Source organism: Symphalangus syndactylus, chromosome 2, assembly GCF_028878055.3.
Source record: "Symphalangus syndactylus isolate Jambi chromosome 2, NHGRI_mSymSyn1-v2.1_pri, whole genome shotgun sequence".
Taxonomy (NCBI): Eukaryota; Metazoa; Chordata; class Mammalia; order Primates; family Hylobatidae; genus Symphalangus; species Symphalangus syndactylus.
In genome coordinates this window covers 58,184,642-58,203,095 of record NC_072424.2, presented here as the reverse complement: position 1 = coordinate 58,203,095, position 18,454 = coordinate 58,184,642, and the positions used below count along the sequence as shown (strand labels likewise).

Below are 18,454 nucleotides of genomic sequence, written 5' to 3'. Positions count from 1 at the left end.
ACCCCACAGAGAGCATAACCCGAAGTGCCTGGAAAACTTCTGTTGCCTCCCAAGAGCACACAGAACTTCGCCCTTCTTGAAAAAATCCATTAGACAGGAAATCATTCAGAATTTTAGAGGAGTCTGGTGAAGTCTCTCTTAGATTTCCAAACCCTGCAGGCTGTTTATCAAAATCTTATGCAGCCTCATATAAACCCTGTGATCTTAAAAAGATGTTATCTAAGACTCCAAAAAGGAAAGCCCCTTCATGTAGTTTTCTATATGTGATAGGGCTCCCAGAAGTAGATGGTCTGGTTCTGTGGAGGTGAGTCAGTGGTCAGATCTGAAGAAGTAAGTGTGATCTATGCATGTCCTCCGTACAGAGTCTATCTTAATGGATTACATAGATGGTACTACAGATCACATGAATTATCCTTCTGCTTAGGCTGTGTATAGTACTAAAGTAAATGAACACCTGTGTGTGTGTGTGTGTGTCTGTTTTCTCTGCCTCAAGCATCTACCAAAAAGGTGGCCAAGCTCTCAAGAATATATATAATGCTGGTATTCTTTTCTTCCCTTATGACAACTTGACAACACACAACAGGAATTCTCATTTCCCTAATCTGCATTATTTCTCTCTTTTTTTATTTTTGAGTGGAACATGTTGCATCAAATTTATGTGCTTCGCTCTCTGTATCTCTGTCTCAGTTTAGAATAATTCATCTATAACGGCTCCTGAGAGTCATTGCCTGGGACACTGCAATGTAACGTTGTTTTATTTATTTTCCTAGGTTATCCACAATATCCTGTCGTGAAAGTTTAAAATGTTTTTTCCTAGGGGAGGATGATAATGATGTTTTCTGTCTGATAACATAACAATGTATGGCCCAAACTTTTCAAATTATTTTCAAGTATGTCAGTCAATTAATTGTTAATTCAAATCAGTTTTCATCTTTCTCAAGGTTAAAGAGGAGAATAAAATCAAAGACCATGAATAAAAGCTATGGGTCCATAATTTTATATATTTGTATGAAGTCTGAAGAACATCAAGAATTTGTGAAATTTTCCACAGAGTAGAAGCACACAAGATCCATCTAAGTTTTATGGGGTGACAACAATATAAACATGAAATAGTCACTTCTTCCCTGGTGTCTGATAATTGGTAGTGAAAACTTTAAGGATAATTTTATTTTTCCTTATTGAATTTGGCTACCAGAACTTCAGGGGATTTGCTTCAATGGCAATGCTTCTGAAAGCACAAGTTCATTGATTTGCTGTATAATTTTAATCTGCAGGGAGATCTTCTAGCAGACTAAAGAATGCAGGAATAAGGATCTTAAGAAATGCACTGAACCTCACTTTTGTTTCTAGTCTATCCAAAAGAAGGTGCAATAAGAAGGGAAATGGAAAGCATAGCTCAGGGGAGAAGTCAAGGTTAATACTAGAGACAGATGCTCAGGCAACAAATATTGCTGCAGAAAGTTGATGAGGCAAGAGGTCAAGATGCATTGTTTTACAGGCAAGGTCTCAAAAGCACATTGACTATGTATCAAATATATGCCAGAGTTATCTTTCAAAATAAAAGTCTGACCAGGGGATTCCTCACTTCAAAAAGTCATCACTGGCTTACCACTCTTCTTGGAAAAAAGTAAAAGAATTTAATCTAGCACACAATATCACTGGCTATTTCTTATTGAATATTGCTTTTTCTTATTGAAAACATGGTGAGAAACTTATTCAGGTTACCCCCAAATTTTAAACATATGAGATTTTCTCGACTTTTCACAATGATTAAGTTTAATTATATGTCAATTATTTTGGATATCCATGATCTTAATCAAAGAAGTGCCAATGGCCTTCTTATACACTAACTACATTTGTAGATATTGAGTTTTAAAAGCAAAAATAGTTTGAATGTTAAAGTTATACGCTTGACTATGGCCAAGCTCATATTGGAAATACCATTGTTTTTAATTTAAATTTAAGTACTATGTTTTTAACTCCAAATAGCAAAATCAAGAAATTACTCTGTGTCAGTCATCATATCAGAACAATTTAATAACTCATAATTACTACAGGTGCAAATTATCAGTGTGACTAATATATATAGTTATATATAACATAACTAAAACTCTGTGGTCCTACTGTCAATAGCATCCTCTGAATTTTTTTTTTTTCTAAATTCTCACCTAATTGAAATCAAATACCTTAAAGATTTCCCTGAGACCACTGTTTATGACTCACCAGTCCTAGAAACTGATATCTGATACAGAACCCTGAGTATGTACAAGTAAAAGAGCCATGAAACATTTTAGAAGTCAAATTGTTTGATCTTTCCTACTATTTTGGTAAGAATGCATGGAATTAGCAGACACTATAGGTAAATTAGTGGGTCATCAATGTGAGGATCCCAATACTCAATTGATTTTTCAGAACTGGCAAGTAGAAATTTAAAACTTTCTTTTTCTTACCACCAAATATCTGTACCATTTAGGGAAGCTTTTCTTAGGCACAGAATGTTCAACTGACTGCTCATGAGAAAAGACATTTATTTCATGAAACATCTTACATTCCTCCATTGGAAATAATGTCCTCATTCTCTGAATCTGTATAATGTTATGTGTTCACATTTTATGCTGCTTACCCATTTCTTTTCTGTGTTGTAATTGTTGTTTTGCATGTTGTATCTCTTCTCTACGAATTTGAGTTTCTTAGGATAAAAAAAATCTAAAATAGTTGTTAGAATCTAAGTTCAATAATATATACATATTAAGTGCCAAAATGTGTGTCATAAAGGATATTTAAAAAATAACATAACCTCACATCTTTCCATTCACACTCCTTGAAAGTAACTTGCAAGCTTTCCTACCTGTTCTCCCTAGAACAATGTCTCCTTGTATTCAGGCTGTCTTGCTACACTTAACCTCCTATAAGGACTATTACTTGAGCCAATCTGAGCAAACAAATTTGGACTGCATACCTTTATTTTGCCATCCATAGCATCTTGTGTTTATACCTCTATCAACACATATTATTTAATATATTATCATTTGTTTATCCATTTCTCCCATGGAGTATTATTCTATGCCAACCCAAACAGCCACAGTTGTCACACACCAATGAATACACTGATCATTTTATACTTATCTTTAACTAATTTATCATTAGAAAGATAAAGTTGGCATCTTCATTTTAGAACATTAAGAACAATGTCTTCTGAATACTTTCAAGCCTCTCTCATTTTCTACAACATACTGTGGCAATACATATTTTCTTTCTCCTTTCAGATTGAAGTGAGTCAGCCTTATAGTTACAATGTCTTTGAAGCTAATCTTCAAACTCTGGGAATGTGCACACAGCCCTCTCCTTACTTGGGAATTCAAGTGCAAATGACATGAAAACAGTTACAGAAAATAAGGCAAAACCAAATCAAACACTATCATACAAGGACACCATCTAACATTCAAAATATATCAAAAGCAGCAAGCAAGATATGCTGTGCTGTACGTCAGTATCCCTGAGCTGCATGGAGAGCAACAACCAACAGGTCTTCCTTCCTACGCATTGACTCTTTTCTTAGTTTCATTTATTTTTAATTAAGGGGGGAAAAGCTTAAAGCAGGTGGTTTCTGTATGAATAAAAAAAAGATTCCTAAGCCAAAAGAGAAGTATAAAACCCTGCCGTTTCTCAGAGATTGGTTTTTATCATCAAAAATGCAATAGATGCAAGTTATATTTTCTCCCACTGCCTTGCCAGAATTTAATTATTTATAGAATAAGCTAGCAGGTGTAAAATGCACAGTTCCATTTGTTATCATGTAAGAACCATGTGAAGAAAATAAGTTTTGGTAAAAAAAAAAAAAAAAAAAAGAAAAAAATTGAAGGAACTATGTCTTAGTCTGTTCAGGCTACTGCAAAAAAAGATACCATAAACTGGTTGACTTATAAATAACAGAAATTTATTTCTCATAGATCAAGAGGCCGGGAAGTACAAGTTGAGGGATGTTTAGTGTCTGGGCTTTCTCGCAGATGGTGCCTTCTGGTTATGTCCTCATAGGCTGGAAGGGACTATCTACTTATCTGCAGCTTTTTTATAAGGGCACTCATCCCAATCATGTGTACTCCACCCTCATGACTGAATCACCTCCCAAAAGCCCTACATTCTAATACCATAGTCTTAGGGGTTAGAACTTCAACATTTGGATTTGGGTGAGGGAGATACAAACACTCAGGCCATAACAGAATATATAAGCTAATCTTTCTATAAGTTAATGTAGTCTGTGCTCACCAAAAGAAATCTGAGTATGGCTCAGAGTGAAAAGATCTAGAACTGTATTTTGGTTGCAGAGTGAAAACTTTCTGACATAGTGCTCCCGGATATAGGGTTTGGATTCACTGAACAAACTACATTCTAACATTTGCTATCTATGAATAAGTGACCAACATCTCTGAGCCTGTTTCCTCATCATCACCATAGGAATAAATAATCATTCTTACATCACAAAATTGTTTTAATCATTCAATAGGATAAAGTATCCAAGACATTTAGCTTGGCAAATAGTTAGGCTTCCTTCATAAATAACAACATTTTAATGGAAGCTTATGGCTCAAGTGATATTTTAAATAATTCTAAATATTATTGTAGAAAACAATGCATTATATCTTTAACAGTGTATGATATTACATTCAACAGACTGTTCCACAAAATTCTTGTGCTTAGTTGTGATTAACACCACAATAATTGTAATCCATTCATGGTTTTGTTCATGTATAATAATCAACAAAATTTTATTTAGAATCTACTATGTTGTATCTGCCTGGAGAACAGAAGTAGGTAATATGTGCACAGTTCCTGTTTTATGGAACTTATTGAAGAGGAGAAAAGCAGACCAGAGAGGGAGAAGGGAATAGAGAAGGAGAGAAAGGGAGGTGAGAGTAGTTGGTCAAACAGTATAAATATATAGCCACAAAAATAATTGATGAATTACAATATCACCAATTGCTATGAAGACAAATTATAAAATGCTGCCTACTTTCATGTGGGAATGCAAAATGGTACAAATATTTCAGAAAACAGTTGCACAGTTTCTAAGTAAACACACTATTACTATATAATCCAGTGAGTGTGTGCCTCAGTGTATAGCAAACGAATTGAAAACATGTTCACACAAAAACCTCCACAAGAATATTTGTAACAGCCTTATTCATGATTGTCAAAACCTGAAAACAAGAAAAACTTTAGTAGGTTGAACGGATAAACCATGGTACATCTGGACAATGGAACATTATTCAGCCCTGACAGGGTCTCTCATGCCATGAAAAAATCCTGGAAGGATATTAAATCTCCATTATTAAGTGAAAGAAGCCAATCTAAAAGGGCTATATACTGTATTACTTCAACTATGCGGCATCCTTACAAATGCAAAACTATGAAGACCCTGAAAAGATCAATGATTGCCAGAGATGGAGGGGACAGAGGAATTCACAGGGGGATCATAGAGGATTTTTAGGGCATTGTTACTATTCTGTATCTACAATGGTGGTTACATGTCATTATGCATTTGTTCAGACCCAAAGAATGTACAAGACCAAGAGTGAACTCTAATGTGAACTACAGACTTTGGGTGATAATGATGTAATATAGATTTATTGATTGCAACAAATGTACACTCTGTCATGGGATGTTGGTAGTGAGGGAGCCTGTGCATGTGTGTGGGGAGGGGTAGGTGAGAACTCTCTGTATTTTCTGCTCACTTTTTCTGTGTACCTAAAGCTTTTCCAGAAAATAGTTTAAGAAAAAAAAGTTACCTAAGCACACGTTGTGGCAGTATTATGAGGTTTACCTGAAAAAGAGGGACATATGCTAAAACCTGAAAGATGAGTAGAATTGGGATAGTGGGCAGGAAGGATTGGAGATCATTCTAGTTAAAGTGTAGCATGTGCAAAGACACACGGCCAGAATTTTGAAGGGAATATTTGAGTAACTGAAGCCTAAATAGGGGGCTACAGTACCAAGTTAGAAGGAGATCAGGAGGAAGTGAGGCTAGAGAAGTTATCAGGAAGGGGCCAAACTGCACATAGTCTTGTAGACTATGGCAAAGTTGTAGGACTTCGGAATGGATTTTGGAATCCAATCTGTTTTTATTTTAGAGAGTAGCTTAATAATATCTTTGTACAGACATGGTGGCTCATGCCTATAATCCCAGCATTTTGGGAGGCTGAAGCAGGACGGGTACTTGAGGCCGGGAGTTCCAGACAAGCCTGGCAACATAGTGAGACCTCATCTCTACAAAAAATATTATAAAAAGTTAGCTGGTTATGCGGACACATGTCTGTAGTTCCAGCTACTCGGCAGGCTGAGGCAGGAGAACCATTTGAGCCCAGAAGTTTGAGGCTGCAGTGAGCTATGATCATGTCACTGCACTCCAGCCTGGACAGCAGAGAAAGACCTTGTCTAAATATATATATTTTATATATATTTATATATATATATTTTATATATATATATATAATATATAGTTATTTATCTTAAAAATAAATGGATATTACATTTAGTTATGGTTCTTAAAAATAAATGGATAAGATTTATGGCACAGAGGAAAGAACACTGATCTACCAGCCTGTAAGTATGGGCATTTAAAATTCTGTGCCCAACTCTCCAATGGGTTAACAATGTTATCTTCAATATGGCCAAGCTTTTAATTCATCCACATGTTCATGCTATAAGTGAAGAAACAGGCTCAGAGGATTTTCCATCTAATTGAAGTCTAAAATGTTAAGCCATTACTTTTTTGAGTCAATATATGATATTAAATATATTCCAGGTTTCTACCAAATACATTCTTCCACCAGCCACATTAAGCAAAAATCTGATGCATAAAGATGGAAGGTGGGCATTTATTACCTCTAATATCTAAATAGGTCTATGAGGTGGTCATTATTTTACCATACTCCATTTACCAATAAAAACTACTGTTGTAAGAATTTTTTTTTTTTTTTTTTTTTTGAGTCTCACTCTGTCGCCCAGGCTGGAGTGCCGTGGCAAGATCTCGGCTCACTGCCAGCTCCGAATCCCCGGTTCAAGCAATTCCTGTGCATTGGCCTCTCCAGTAGCTGGGATTACAGACAGCCACTACCACGCCTGGCTAATTTTTGTATTTTTAGTAGAAACAGGGTTTCACCATGTTGGCCTGGCTGATCTCAAATTTCTGACCTCAAGTGATCCACCCGCCTTGGCTCCCCAAAGTGCTGGGGTTACAGGCATGATCCACTGCACCCAGCAAGTTGTAAGACATTTAGATTGTACATCACAGCTGTGCCATAATAAAATGTAAGGCAACTTATTTTAAATATTCTACTTCTGAAAATATTAAACTACATTTTTCATTATACATTATACTTATTTAATACAGAAAACTTCCTCTTTTTATTAATATTTGTTTTTATTCTAGTTTGCACCATTTCCTCCTCCAAAACCCTCACATACCTTGCATTACAAAATACTGTAACTGTGTTGCTTAGAAATGCTCAGAACACACATCCCTCCATCTTTTTCTTCCCCATAGCACTCATTGCTGCCCATAAACAAATTAACAAATAAATAAACACAATAATTTTGTTTCCTCCCCCATGCATCCTCTGCTTCTTAGGTGGTAGATTTCATAAAAGCTAGGATCTTGGCTCTCTTTTACCAGAGCCTAATTGATCTGGGGAGAGGAAAATACATTTGTGGTGTATTTTTTTGTTGTTTGTGGTAAAACTTGTCCTGAGAAGCAGATTGAGCCTTATTTCTTATGGCTATTTTATATTTAGCATTCTCATTAGCAGTACCGAGCAAACCCTCAGGGTGGACTTCCACCATGTGGTGCAGATTAAGTTTCAGGGCTTTTAGAGATACCTTTCTAATCCTTAGGAGGAAGCCATTATCTTTTGTCCATTGAGAAATCTTTCCTAACGACTACTTTACTCAGAGTTCGCCAATTGCTTTATTATTTTTTAATATTACTACCAAATAAGTGTCCTAGCTAATGCTTTTATTTCCCTCATCATAGTTTCCTGCATTTTGTACCCAATGCTGACTTCCTTATTATCCCACACATTATTTGTCTCTTCCATACAGCTGAATGTTCTCTTTGGATAACAAACTGAAACTAATTGATTTTTATATTATTTTAAGGATCTGCAAAAAATGGGGCTCAACATATATTAGAGCAAAGTAGCAAATTTCACCCGAATAAGAGCATTATTGATTTTTTTTAGTGCATCGCAAGAGGATGTGAGCCTGTACATTTTCCTTAATTTGAATGTAAGACTAGTGTATACGTATTTCTTTATAAGTTTTCCAAATACATTGTTTTAGTGAGTATCCAAAGGGTGTGTTTTGACTGATCTAAAATACAAATTACTTGAATTCAAATAAGGATAAATGTCAAAACCACAAAAATGTCTATTTAAAAGAGAATTATGAGTTTGTCTAAAATTGCATCTTTGCTTTATTTCCTATTGAGATAATAAGTATTTTTAATAGAACAAGTCATCTCAAACACAGAAAACACTTGGTAAATATTTATTAATACTGATGACTTTATCTCATAAGAAAATAAAGACCAGAAACACAGACATACATCAAAATGTTTGTCTGTCTTGCTATACTGGTGTCTTCTGTGTTAGGTTTATTTTGAAGATGACATTTAAAAACTGAATACCGCAAATAGGCTGTCCTTCTGTAGAACTCAGAACCCTTTTTTCTCAGAAAATAGTTTCTCCATTTTTTCCTCATTTTAATACAAACACAGCTTCCACATTATATAAATATCTGTGTTTTAATTTAAGGGCTGTAATTAACACTTTTATCAACTCTATCATTTACAAAACACAATAAGCCTGACCAATAGACACTCATTGGTTAATGCATGGAGATCAATCTCGTTTGGCAGAATTTCATTTACTGAGGAAGAAATGAGCAGTTCTGATCAAATGAAAAAAAGAATGATCATTTTTCTTGAATTTTTGAGCAAGTATAGGACATTCAAAAATTGTATTCTGTCATTTAAATTCTTTTACAGAACATTTGAATTTCAAAATGATGTAAGTACTTTAATCTTGTTTGGAATCACTTTTGTAATTGGGTCTGCTTAAATGAATAATCTTCACAAATTATCAGCTTGTCAGAGATTGTCATAGCTCTAAACATTAAGAAAAACCTGAGAGTTCAGACTTTTAATGTTATGTTCAAAAAATTAATTCTCAGAAATAAAGAAAAAAACAGCTTCCCATCTCCCTATCCAGCAGGGACTATTTACCTCCCACATCACTCTTCATCATTAAACAAGAATAATTGTAGTAATATTAATCCAATCTAATCCTGTAAATATGTAGCTGAATTAACATTTTTATATGATGACCTAATGAGTGAAACTTTTAAAGTAGCTTAAATAAAAGGAATCTGGAAAAAAAGTGCCATTTTTCTGAAGATCTCTGAGAAGAAGAAAGATGTTAGAGGGAAGTTCAGGTGAACATAAAAGGATTTAATGTGAAGAGAATTGCTACAAAATGTTAGGTAAAAACCTTATTGCTTTGAATGGTGCTTTGTTGTTTCATGTTCAATTAAAAATTCAATACAAACATATTTCAATTATTTGAATGTTCTTTACACAGATTGCATGTGCTATTGTATCAGCTGGTGTAATTAGAATACACATGCAAGACAATTTTTAATTTTTAATTTTTTACATGTTAATGTAAAAATCTGATTGCCAAATTAATGACTTTTGAACAATCCCATAAAGGCTTCTAGTGACTCTGAAAAACAGGACAACCATTCAAGTTGAGATACCTGAGAAGCCTAATTAGAACAATGAAATCCTTTTTTAAAAAGACACATTGAATTACATGAATGAAAGAAAATCCATTCATGTTTTCTTAATAAATATATTCATAGGTCCTTTCATTCTAAAACAATCAGAAAATTCTGGGTTTTGGTCTGGCGTGTAGAGAATTTGGAAGTCATCATTCCCATCTACACAATAAGAGAAAAGCTGAACAAACTAATAATCAACTCTTCTTAGATTTTTAAGAAAATTGAGGTCATTTCCCATTAAAGGAAAACTTCTCCCCAAACATCGGAGAGACAGTCAGGCAGGTACAAAGAATCATAGCTTACCAGAGCAGAAATTCAGAAGCAGAAACCTCTCCTGGAGCCAAAACCAGGGTAGAAAAACAAACTGGAATTGATGAAATGCTGGAGGCTCAGTGTGTACGAGCTTGAGAGTTAGTTAGAAACTACAGCGGAGGCCACTCTTAGGGAAAATCCCACACTGTAATGAACTCTATGTTCAAAAATACTACAGGGTTCTCACAGTGAGGTTCGGAGAAAAATCCCCTCATGCTTCCAGCATGGAGAGGAGAGAACAGCCATTTTGAAGACTCCCAGAGCATTCTGTTCCTCTTAACACGGCTTGTCCTCAAGTGAAACTATTTTACCAGAGCTTAATTGACCTGGGGGAAGGGAAATACCCAACTCCAGCCCTCTGTAGCTTTTCTGTCTCACCTAAGGGAATGGGGTACAGAGAAGCACATTTGAAGGTCACAACCCAGAGGCACAGAATCACCAAGACTGAGACCTAATCATAGGACTGTTAAAGGCTTTCCCTCTCCCCACACCTTACTGCCATATCAACAGGGATCTTTTATAACAACAGGAGATTACAACTGGAATAACTCCACACCTCACACTTCTTTAAGAAGAATTTTCTAATGAAAGCAAAATACAACAGGCAAGATGAAAATGAAAATATAAGAGGAAATTTCAAACTCTGACACCTATGGCTACAGCATAGCAAAAACAGCCTGACTCCTAGCCAGATAAACATAAAATGTTATGCTACAGGCCTATTTATCTGAGTTCCTTTTCCCCAATGCATCATGTCTTTAAATATAAAATTACAAGACACACTAAAAGCCAAAAAAATAGAAGAGACAGAGTGAGCATTGAAGTCAGACTCAGGTATGGCAGGGAGTCTGTAATTATCAGACTGGGAATTTAAAACAACTGTGACTAATATGCTATCAGCACTAATAAAACAACCTTAACAATGATGACCAAAATGAAAACACATGTACAGATGCTCCTCGACTTATGATGGGGTTACATTACAATAAACCCATCAAAAGTTGAAAATATTGTAAGTGGAAAATGCATTTAATACACCTAATCTACTGAACATCATAGTTTGGCCTCGCCTACCTTAAATTTGCTCAGTACACTTACATTAGCCGACAGCTTGGGCAAAATCATTCAACCCCACACCTATTTTATATTACAGTGTTGAATAGATCATGTAACTCATTGAATGCCATGCTAAAAGTAAAAAGCAGAATGGTTGTAGGAATGTTCAAAATACCATTTCTACTGAATGTATGTCACTCTCGTACAATCATAAAGTCGAATAATTGTAAATTAGTGACCGCCTATACTGTGCTCTGTGCTCTTAGGAATACTGCAACGTCCAGCCTTATCATTGTCCTTCAGGAGTTTACAGTGTTTCAGAGTTGACAGAGAAATGAGCCAATGTTTCAACAGAACGTGATAACTGATGCAATGTTTAGTCTCTTCCCATCTATTCTAGTGCTAGAAGGCCATGACTTACCCCCTGTACATTGTCAACTCTCCACTATGGACACTGGTTTCATGTTCACCTACACTCTGTGTACACACTTTATTTTTAGTACTAATGCAAATCAATTTACCTTTTTTCTAATTCTTATAACTGCTTTATTCTTAAGACTCTCTCAAGTTTGATGTCTTCCTGTGAATGAAGTACCCATGAAGTTTCACATTTCCCCATGATTGTGATTTTTATTCTCTTAATATCCCATTTGCACTCAAGATTAGTGGGGGAGGGAAAAATAAACCTAAAGAGTGATTTTCTAATGTTTTTATGCATTTTCCATAGATGTATCCATTTCAATATTTTATTTCAATATTTACAAATTTAACTTGCTACAAATATTTTATCAAATATTTTGAATATTTGATTTTCTGATAATTCAGCAGATTATTTTATTTTCTATTCCAATTAATAATTTGCATGTGATTTTCAAAAGTATATTTCTTAGGAATATCTAATTTAGAGTACATACATACTGCTATAGCATTGGCATGAATAACATTTCAATGTTAAAATTCTTTTTCAATAAGCTGAATTTCCCCTATCTTTAGCTATTCATTTTAAAGTATAACTAACGCATTAGCAAAAGTTGAATCTCCCTCATCTCATTGTAGCATTTCACACAAACATTATCTCTTGCTATGACGAGTTTTAAATTTTGTTTCAGCTTTCAAGTACTTAGAGAATGGTTGCAAAACTATCCATTTGAAATTAATTTAGTAAATGGCTTACTAAAAAGTAAATGCATTATGTCTATAACATTTTCTTCTATTTAGTAGACGTGGTCTTATAAAACTATATTTTCCAAGATGTTTCTATTTCTAACATATACTAATGTATTTATCCTTCAGATTTGATTTTTTTATTAAAGAAAGAGCTCAAATATTAATAGATTCATATTTCACATGTGAAAGAACATATACCAGGAGATTAACTATTTCAGGAAGTTTTTATAGATATTTGGTAGTAAATTACTTGTTTTTATGAAAACATATCATATACAAAATAAGCATTGATTTTCTAAGTTATTTAGATTTCTACGTATCTAAGGCTGCACTGGCAGAAGATGCAGTTAAATAAAACACACATCTCAGTATTTTGCTCTTTATACTGACTCTTTGAGGAAGACATTATTGGTATAATCTGAGGTGTCAGAAAAATAACTTCTTGGTACCAACTAACTTCCAATTTAAGTATCAGAGCATCTGATATTTTTCTCCAAAATCTATCGCTTTTGGAGCAGTAAGAGAAAATCTTTTTCCTAGGGCAAATCCAAAATTAGAGAATTCTCAGAGAAAGCAAGATACTTGTTTGATCTCATTCATATCCCTCTAAAACAGATGAGCCCTGGGAATGTCCTTTAAGAGGGAACAGCATTGGACTGAAGCCTAGGTCCTTCTACAATTGATTTTTCAAAATCTTGTGTTCGGCGACAGTTATTAATTTTTTTTTGTATGTAATTCCTTAACCTCGTCTAGAGACTCTTGGTTCTGGATTCTCCTTTCTGATCTTTCACTTCTGAGAAGGAGTTTCTAGCTGCATTTACACTTCCCTTCACACTTGTTCATCTTTTATACACACTGGCCAGATGCTTGAAGTATGATTCTTTATTCTTGCACCGACTCTAGTCACCTGACTATACCCCGTCTCTAATTGTTTAGCCTTAATCTCAGTGAAGGCTGGTCCATTAATGATATTTATAAATATACATTTAAAATTTCTGATAACACATTCTTACCAATTGCTGTATTTTCACTATATTCATGGGCTGCAGGCAGTTTAAATAAAAGACTGTGATCAAATGCTATTTTTTGATAGAGAAATTTTTTACCAAGGAAAGTCATTTCTAGTGCTAATGGAGTTCAGGCCAGTTCAGACTTGCTGAGGAAGCAGATTTGTCCTCCTCGGACATACAGTATGCCGAGCCCAACTCTGGAAGTAGTACTATGTCCTTGGGCAAAATAAAAGTTCTGCCAAGACCCTGACAGTATTAAGTAATTTCTCCACTGGCATCCTCCTTCCAAATGCATTAACACATTAAAGGCCAACACATTAAGTCACTTGCACCTTGGCGTGGACCAATTTATCAGAATGTTTTTCTTATGAAAGAAAGGACTGAGGGTGCAAGTGATGCATGGACAAGAAGGGAAAGAGGAATGCTGAGAAAAGTGTAGCGTGTACAGACAGAGGAGAGATGAACTGAAGATTCACTACTCCAACCTTACTTTTCACCATGTAATTTTCTAATATTTACTGTGTATCAAAGGGAATAAAAAATTATTACAACCACAACCACCAGTAATCTTTACCATAAACCCAGGTGTGCATAAACATGTCGAGCCAGGTTCATTTTCCAAGCAGAGTTCATGAACACATGAGTTGGGAATGCACTCAAGTTCCTTCTCACAGTGGTGTCCAGACCATCCTGTTCAACAAAATTACAAAGCAGATATGCAATTTTTAATGATAATAAAAGCAGTTATGCTAATAGCTTATATTTATTGGCTTTTACTATTTGAAATAATTATGCTAGATGTTTTGTACAAATTACCTCAGCGTATCTTCATGATCAGTTTAACAGGTAGCTCTTATTCTATCTCTATTTAGTTCATAAGAAAATTAAACTCGAGAATAAATAATTTGCTCTAAAATCACATAGTGAAGTATAAATGAAAGTGAGTACATGTATGATATGTCTCAGCTCTTATCCGTGGTGCCATTCAACATTACATATTCAAATGTCTTCACTTATTTTACTTTGGAATAAATACATGGAAAGCAATAGAATAAAGACACTTAATAATTCCTTTAATATGAATCTTAAATTCAGAGGAAAGCACCTACTACAGATATCTAGATATACAATGATTTTTGTAATACTTGTAGTATTACAGTTAGTATTTTACACTCAGTATTTGTTATACTGTAGTTCTATAGAATATAAGTATTGTGTCTATGTACATTTGGCCATTGGCTGTAAGAATTCTCATTAAACATGACAATCTAAAATTTTCCAAACCAAAACACAGTTCGATCGTATGTATTTTGTTTGGCTTTTGCTAGTCAAACATTTTATTATTTCCATCATCAACCTATCAACCAACATTGTTAAGTACTCCATAAGCTAATATCTCAGCTATGATTTACTGGGTAGATATTAGGAACATTTTTTGAAATCATTGATTCTTTCCTATCAGATAATTACTTCTCATGAATCTTAATATGCCTAACATGTGAGCCACAACATCATGTTAACCTAAGTATACCCTTCTACATAGGGACAATGGGTCTTTACAGGCAGCTCTCACTGCTCACTGACTATGCTTACTCTAATTACAACTTTTTAACTTTTCTTTATTTTTCTATGTATTGTCCAATAGCATTTAATCTGAACCCTGGCTGTTGGGAAAGGTAAAATTTAATTATTGTTTATACTTAGGAAGATATTCTGATTGTTCTTCCCTGATAAATTATAACAAAACAATTAAATACATATTTTGATATGTGTTAGAACATGTATTATGTATTAGGAACATGTATATGTATTAGGAACATATTAGAAATGATTTATTGAAACACTTCATTATAAGAAATAAATAGGGCCTGAGTCTAAAAGACATGGCAATGTCCACATCAAACTTAGAAAGAGCTGCCAAGAGACTAAATTTATCAAATCCTCATCCAAGACGCTTTCCACTTTGCAATGCTCTTTCATGTGCTGAGCTGATTCTGTAGGGATCTCTACTAAGGAGGCTATAAAAGGTGATATGGAAAAAAACATCTTCACAGGGTTTATAAAAAGCCAATATTACTTTGTTGAGTCTCACAAACATATTATTGAGCATAAAAACATATTGCATAAAAATACACCCTGATAACTGCTCTTATAAAACTCAAATGCATATGAAACTTAGTAACATTGCTTAGAGATGCATACATATGTAATAAAACTCTAACAAGTGGCCGGGCACGGTGGCTCAAGCCTGTAATCCCAGCACTTTGGGAGGCCGAGGCGGGCGGATCACGAGGTCAGGAGATCGAGACCACGGTGAAACCCCGTCTCTACTAAAAATACAAAAAATTAGCCGGGCGCAGTGGCGGGCGCCTGTAGTCCCAGCTACTCAGGAGGCTGAGGCAGGAGAATGGCGTGAACCTGGGAGGCGGAGCTGGCAGTGAGCCGAGATCGCGCCACTGCACTCCAGCCTGGGCGACAGAGCGAGACTCTGTCTCAAAAAAAAAAAAAAAAAAAACTCTAACAAGTACTAAAGGAATGCTGATATAAAATTCAGAATAGTTACTTCAGGGAGTGGGATGTTCCTGGAGGGATAAGGAGGTGGCGAGAATTATTGCTAATATTCTATTTCTCAGAACACATGGTAGTTATACACATTTATTACAGTGTATTTTATATTTTTTATATATTGTATCCTCTTCTGATTATTTCAAAATATATTTTAAGCAATTAAAATGACATAGTTTTCCTTTGCTTCTCATACTGTGAAGAACATGATAAAGCTTTAAACCATAAGACGGGAAGTGTAAAAGAAAAATTGCACTGGGCCAGTTATACAGACAAAGAAGACTTCATTCAAGAGTACTGCAATAGGAGACAGAGATTTTTACAATAGAGAGCTTGTACTCAACCCCACTAAAATAAACGGGAGCAGGAGTATTTTTAAAGGCCGGATGAGCTAAAGGAAAAGTACCAGGGGGATGTTTGGGTGGGTGGGAATTTGGTCAATTTCAATAGGCCACCTGTACTTGCTAACTGTCTCTTACTGAAGTTAGGCTTCTACTCTCCCAAAGAGACTGGGAAATAGGGGCACTATTTGTCTCGTTCCAGGGTTACATTTTGTTTTGTTTTGTCTTTCATTGTTGTTGTTGTTGCTGTTTTGTTTTGTTTTGTTTTTGAGACAGGGTCTCGCACTGGTGCCCAGGCTGGAGTGCAGGGGTGTGATCGCACGTCACTGCAGCCTCAACCTCCTGGGTTCAAGCAATCCTCTCACCTCAGCCCCGGGAGTACAGGATTACATTTTTGAAGCAATGACTCCCAGGTCCTTGGGAAACAGCCTGGGAGAAGATTTACGTCTCAAAGAGACAGAGAAATAATTTACAAGTTTTCTAAAGTAAATGCTGTACAAAAAGGGAGATCAGGCCCTATAGTCTGGAAGAAGTCTGTCTAAAGCCTAGTCAAACTGAGAAAAACATAAGGCTGTCTTGGTCAACGACAACAAACAAGGATAGAAAATAAGTTAGTCAAGATTCATTACAAGAAACAGAAATCACTCTAGTTATTTAAGAAAAACAGACCTGAATAATGGAATTAGATGCTTACAAAATTATCAGAAGGAAGGAAAGCTGTAGGAGTATGACTTACTGGGAGATGTCCCCTCAGTCAGGATCAGGAAGATGAGAAATATACAAGCACTCTTAGAATTTTTGAGCTCAAGAGCCCATTGTGCTAATCCAAGCAAAGTTGATTACCAGGCAGCTGCCATTTCAATGCACCTACGCACTGAAATCGTGACTCTACAGTGAGATCTGCTGCAAAGATCCACATAGCTCCATGACTTTTTTTACCAGAAGAATCTGCTAAGACTCCCAGAAATGGTCTCCATCAGAGCCTTCAGATTTTATGTATGTTTCTTATTGGCGGAACTCAATTATATTTGCAACTCCAGTTTTGAGGGAGTCCGGAAATTGTAGTTTTTAATACTCTTGCCTCTGCAGTACAGGAAACCACACTACATGGGAGTGGATACTGAGTGTCAATCATACCTATTAGTATGAAGAAACACGTAAGGTGAATAGGTGCTTATTCTGGTGTGGGACAAGGTAATGGTAAGAAATGAGACCAGAATAGGAAAATACAAATCAGGCAAATAAATATTTATTGGATATTTTTTAATGTTCGGAAACAAAATATATTTTCTTTTGAGTCTTACGTAGGTTTTATGTTCATTCTTAATAAGGTAACCAAATATTCAGAAAATAGTTTGGTAACTGAAAACAAAAACCAAAAATTGTCATTAGCAATCTAGGAAAAGTAATCAAATTATTATGGTGTTAAATAATAGTATTAACCTAATGTCTGACATATAAAATAAGTAAGTGTGTAAGGAATAAATGATTGAAAATAATTGTAGTGCAAAATAAAGACAACTTTAGGTGACGCATTGCAATAAAATTAGAGTAAATTTTTACTAATTTTTTTTTTAGAGACAATCTTTCTCTGTCACCCAGGCTGGAGTGTAGTGGCATGATCACAGTTCACTGCAACCTTAAACTCCTGGGCTCAAGGGAGTCAACCCACCCAGCCTAAAACTAGAGTGATCTTAAGTTGAAGACTAAACCAAATCTTCAAATACATTGATATATTCAGCTAGAAATATTGACCAGTTTTAATATTACCGTTCTATAACATAACAGTTATAATACTTTGAGTTTATGAATGAAAATAAATGTCACTACTTCTAAGATTTATATATCTTATTTTCATTTCATTTTCCCTCTCCGGCAATAGTGATTTCTATCTGATGTTATGAATATAAAATAAAAATAAACCTAAACCAAAAATAATTTTGTCTAACTAGTTAATATATTATTTAGTAATTGGATAACATAAAATTATTTTCTCTTCTTAGTCTAACTCTAGAATATGTAAAAAAATTTTACATGTACATCTTCATGAAAATACAATAGTATACTCTTTTATCTCATAATAAGGATTTCTTTACTTTTCACGGATCTTGATTTAAAAAAAGATTATTCTGTATCTCTTTTGTTCTAAATGCAGCCGCCTCATCA

The 18,454-nt window shown here is 34.9% G+C and overlaps 1 protein-coding gene across 1 annotated transcript in view; it reads right to left on the bottom strand.

Annotated features, from left to right (window-relative positions):
• EYS (eyes shut homolog) overlaps positions 1-18,454 on the bottom strand; it is a 2,088,383-nt gene that overhangs the window by 897,181 nt on the left and 1,172,748 nt on the right. The window contains exon 25 of the mRNA XM_063618766.1: positions 13,957-14,072. Coding sequence (XP_063474836.1) covers positions 13,957-14,072 — 116 coding nt within the window. The remainder of the gene's footprint in view (positions 1-13,956; positions 14,073-18,454) is intronic.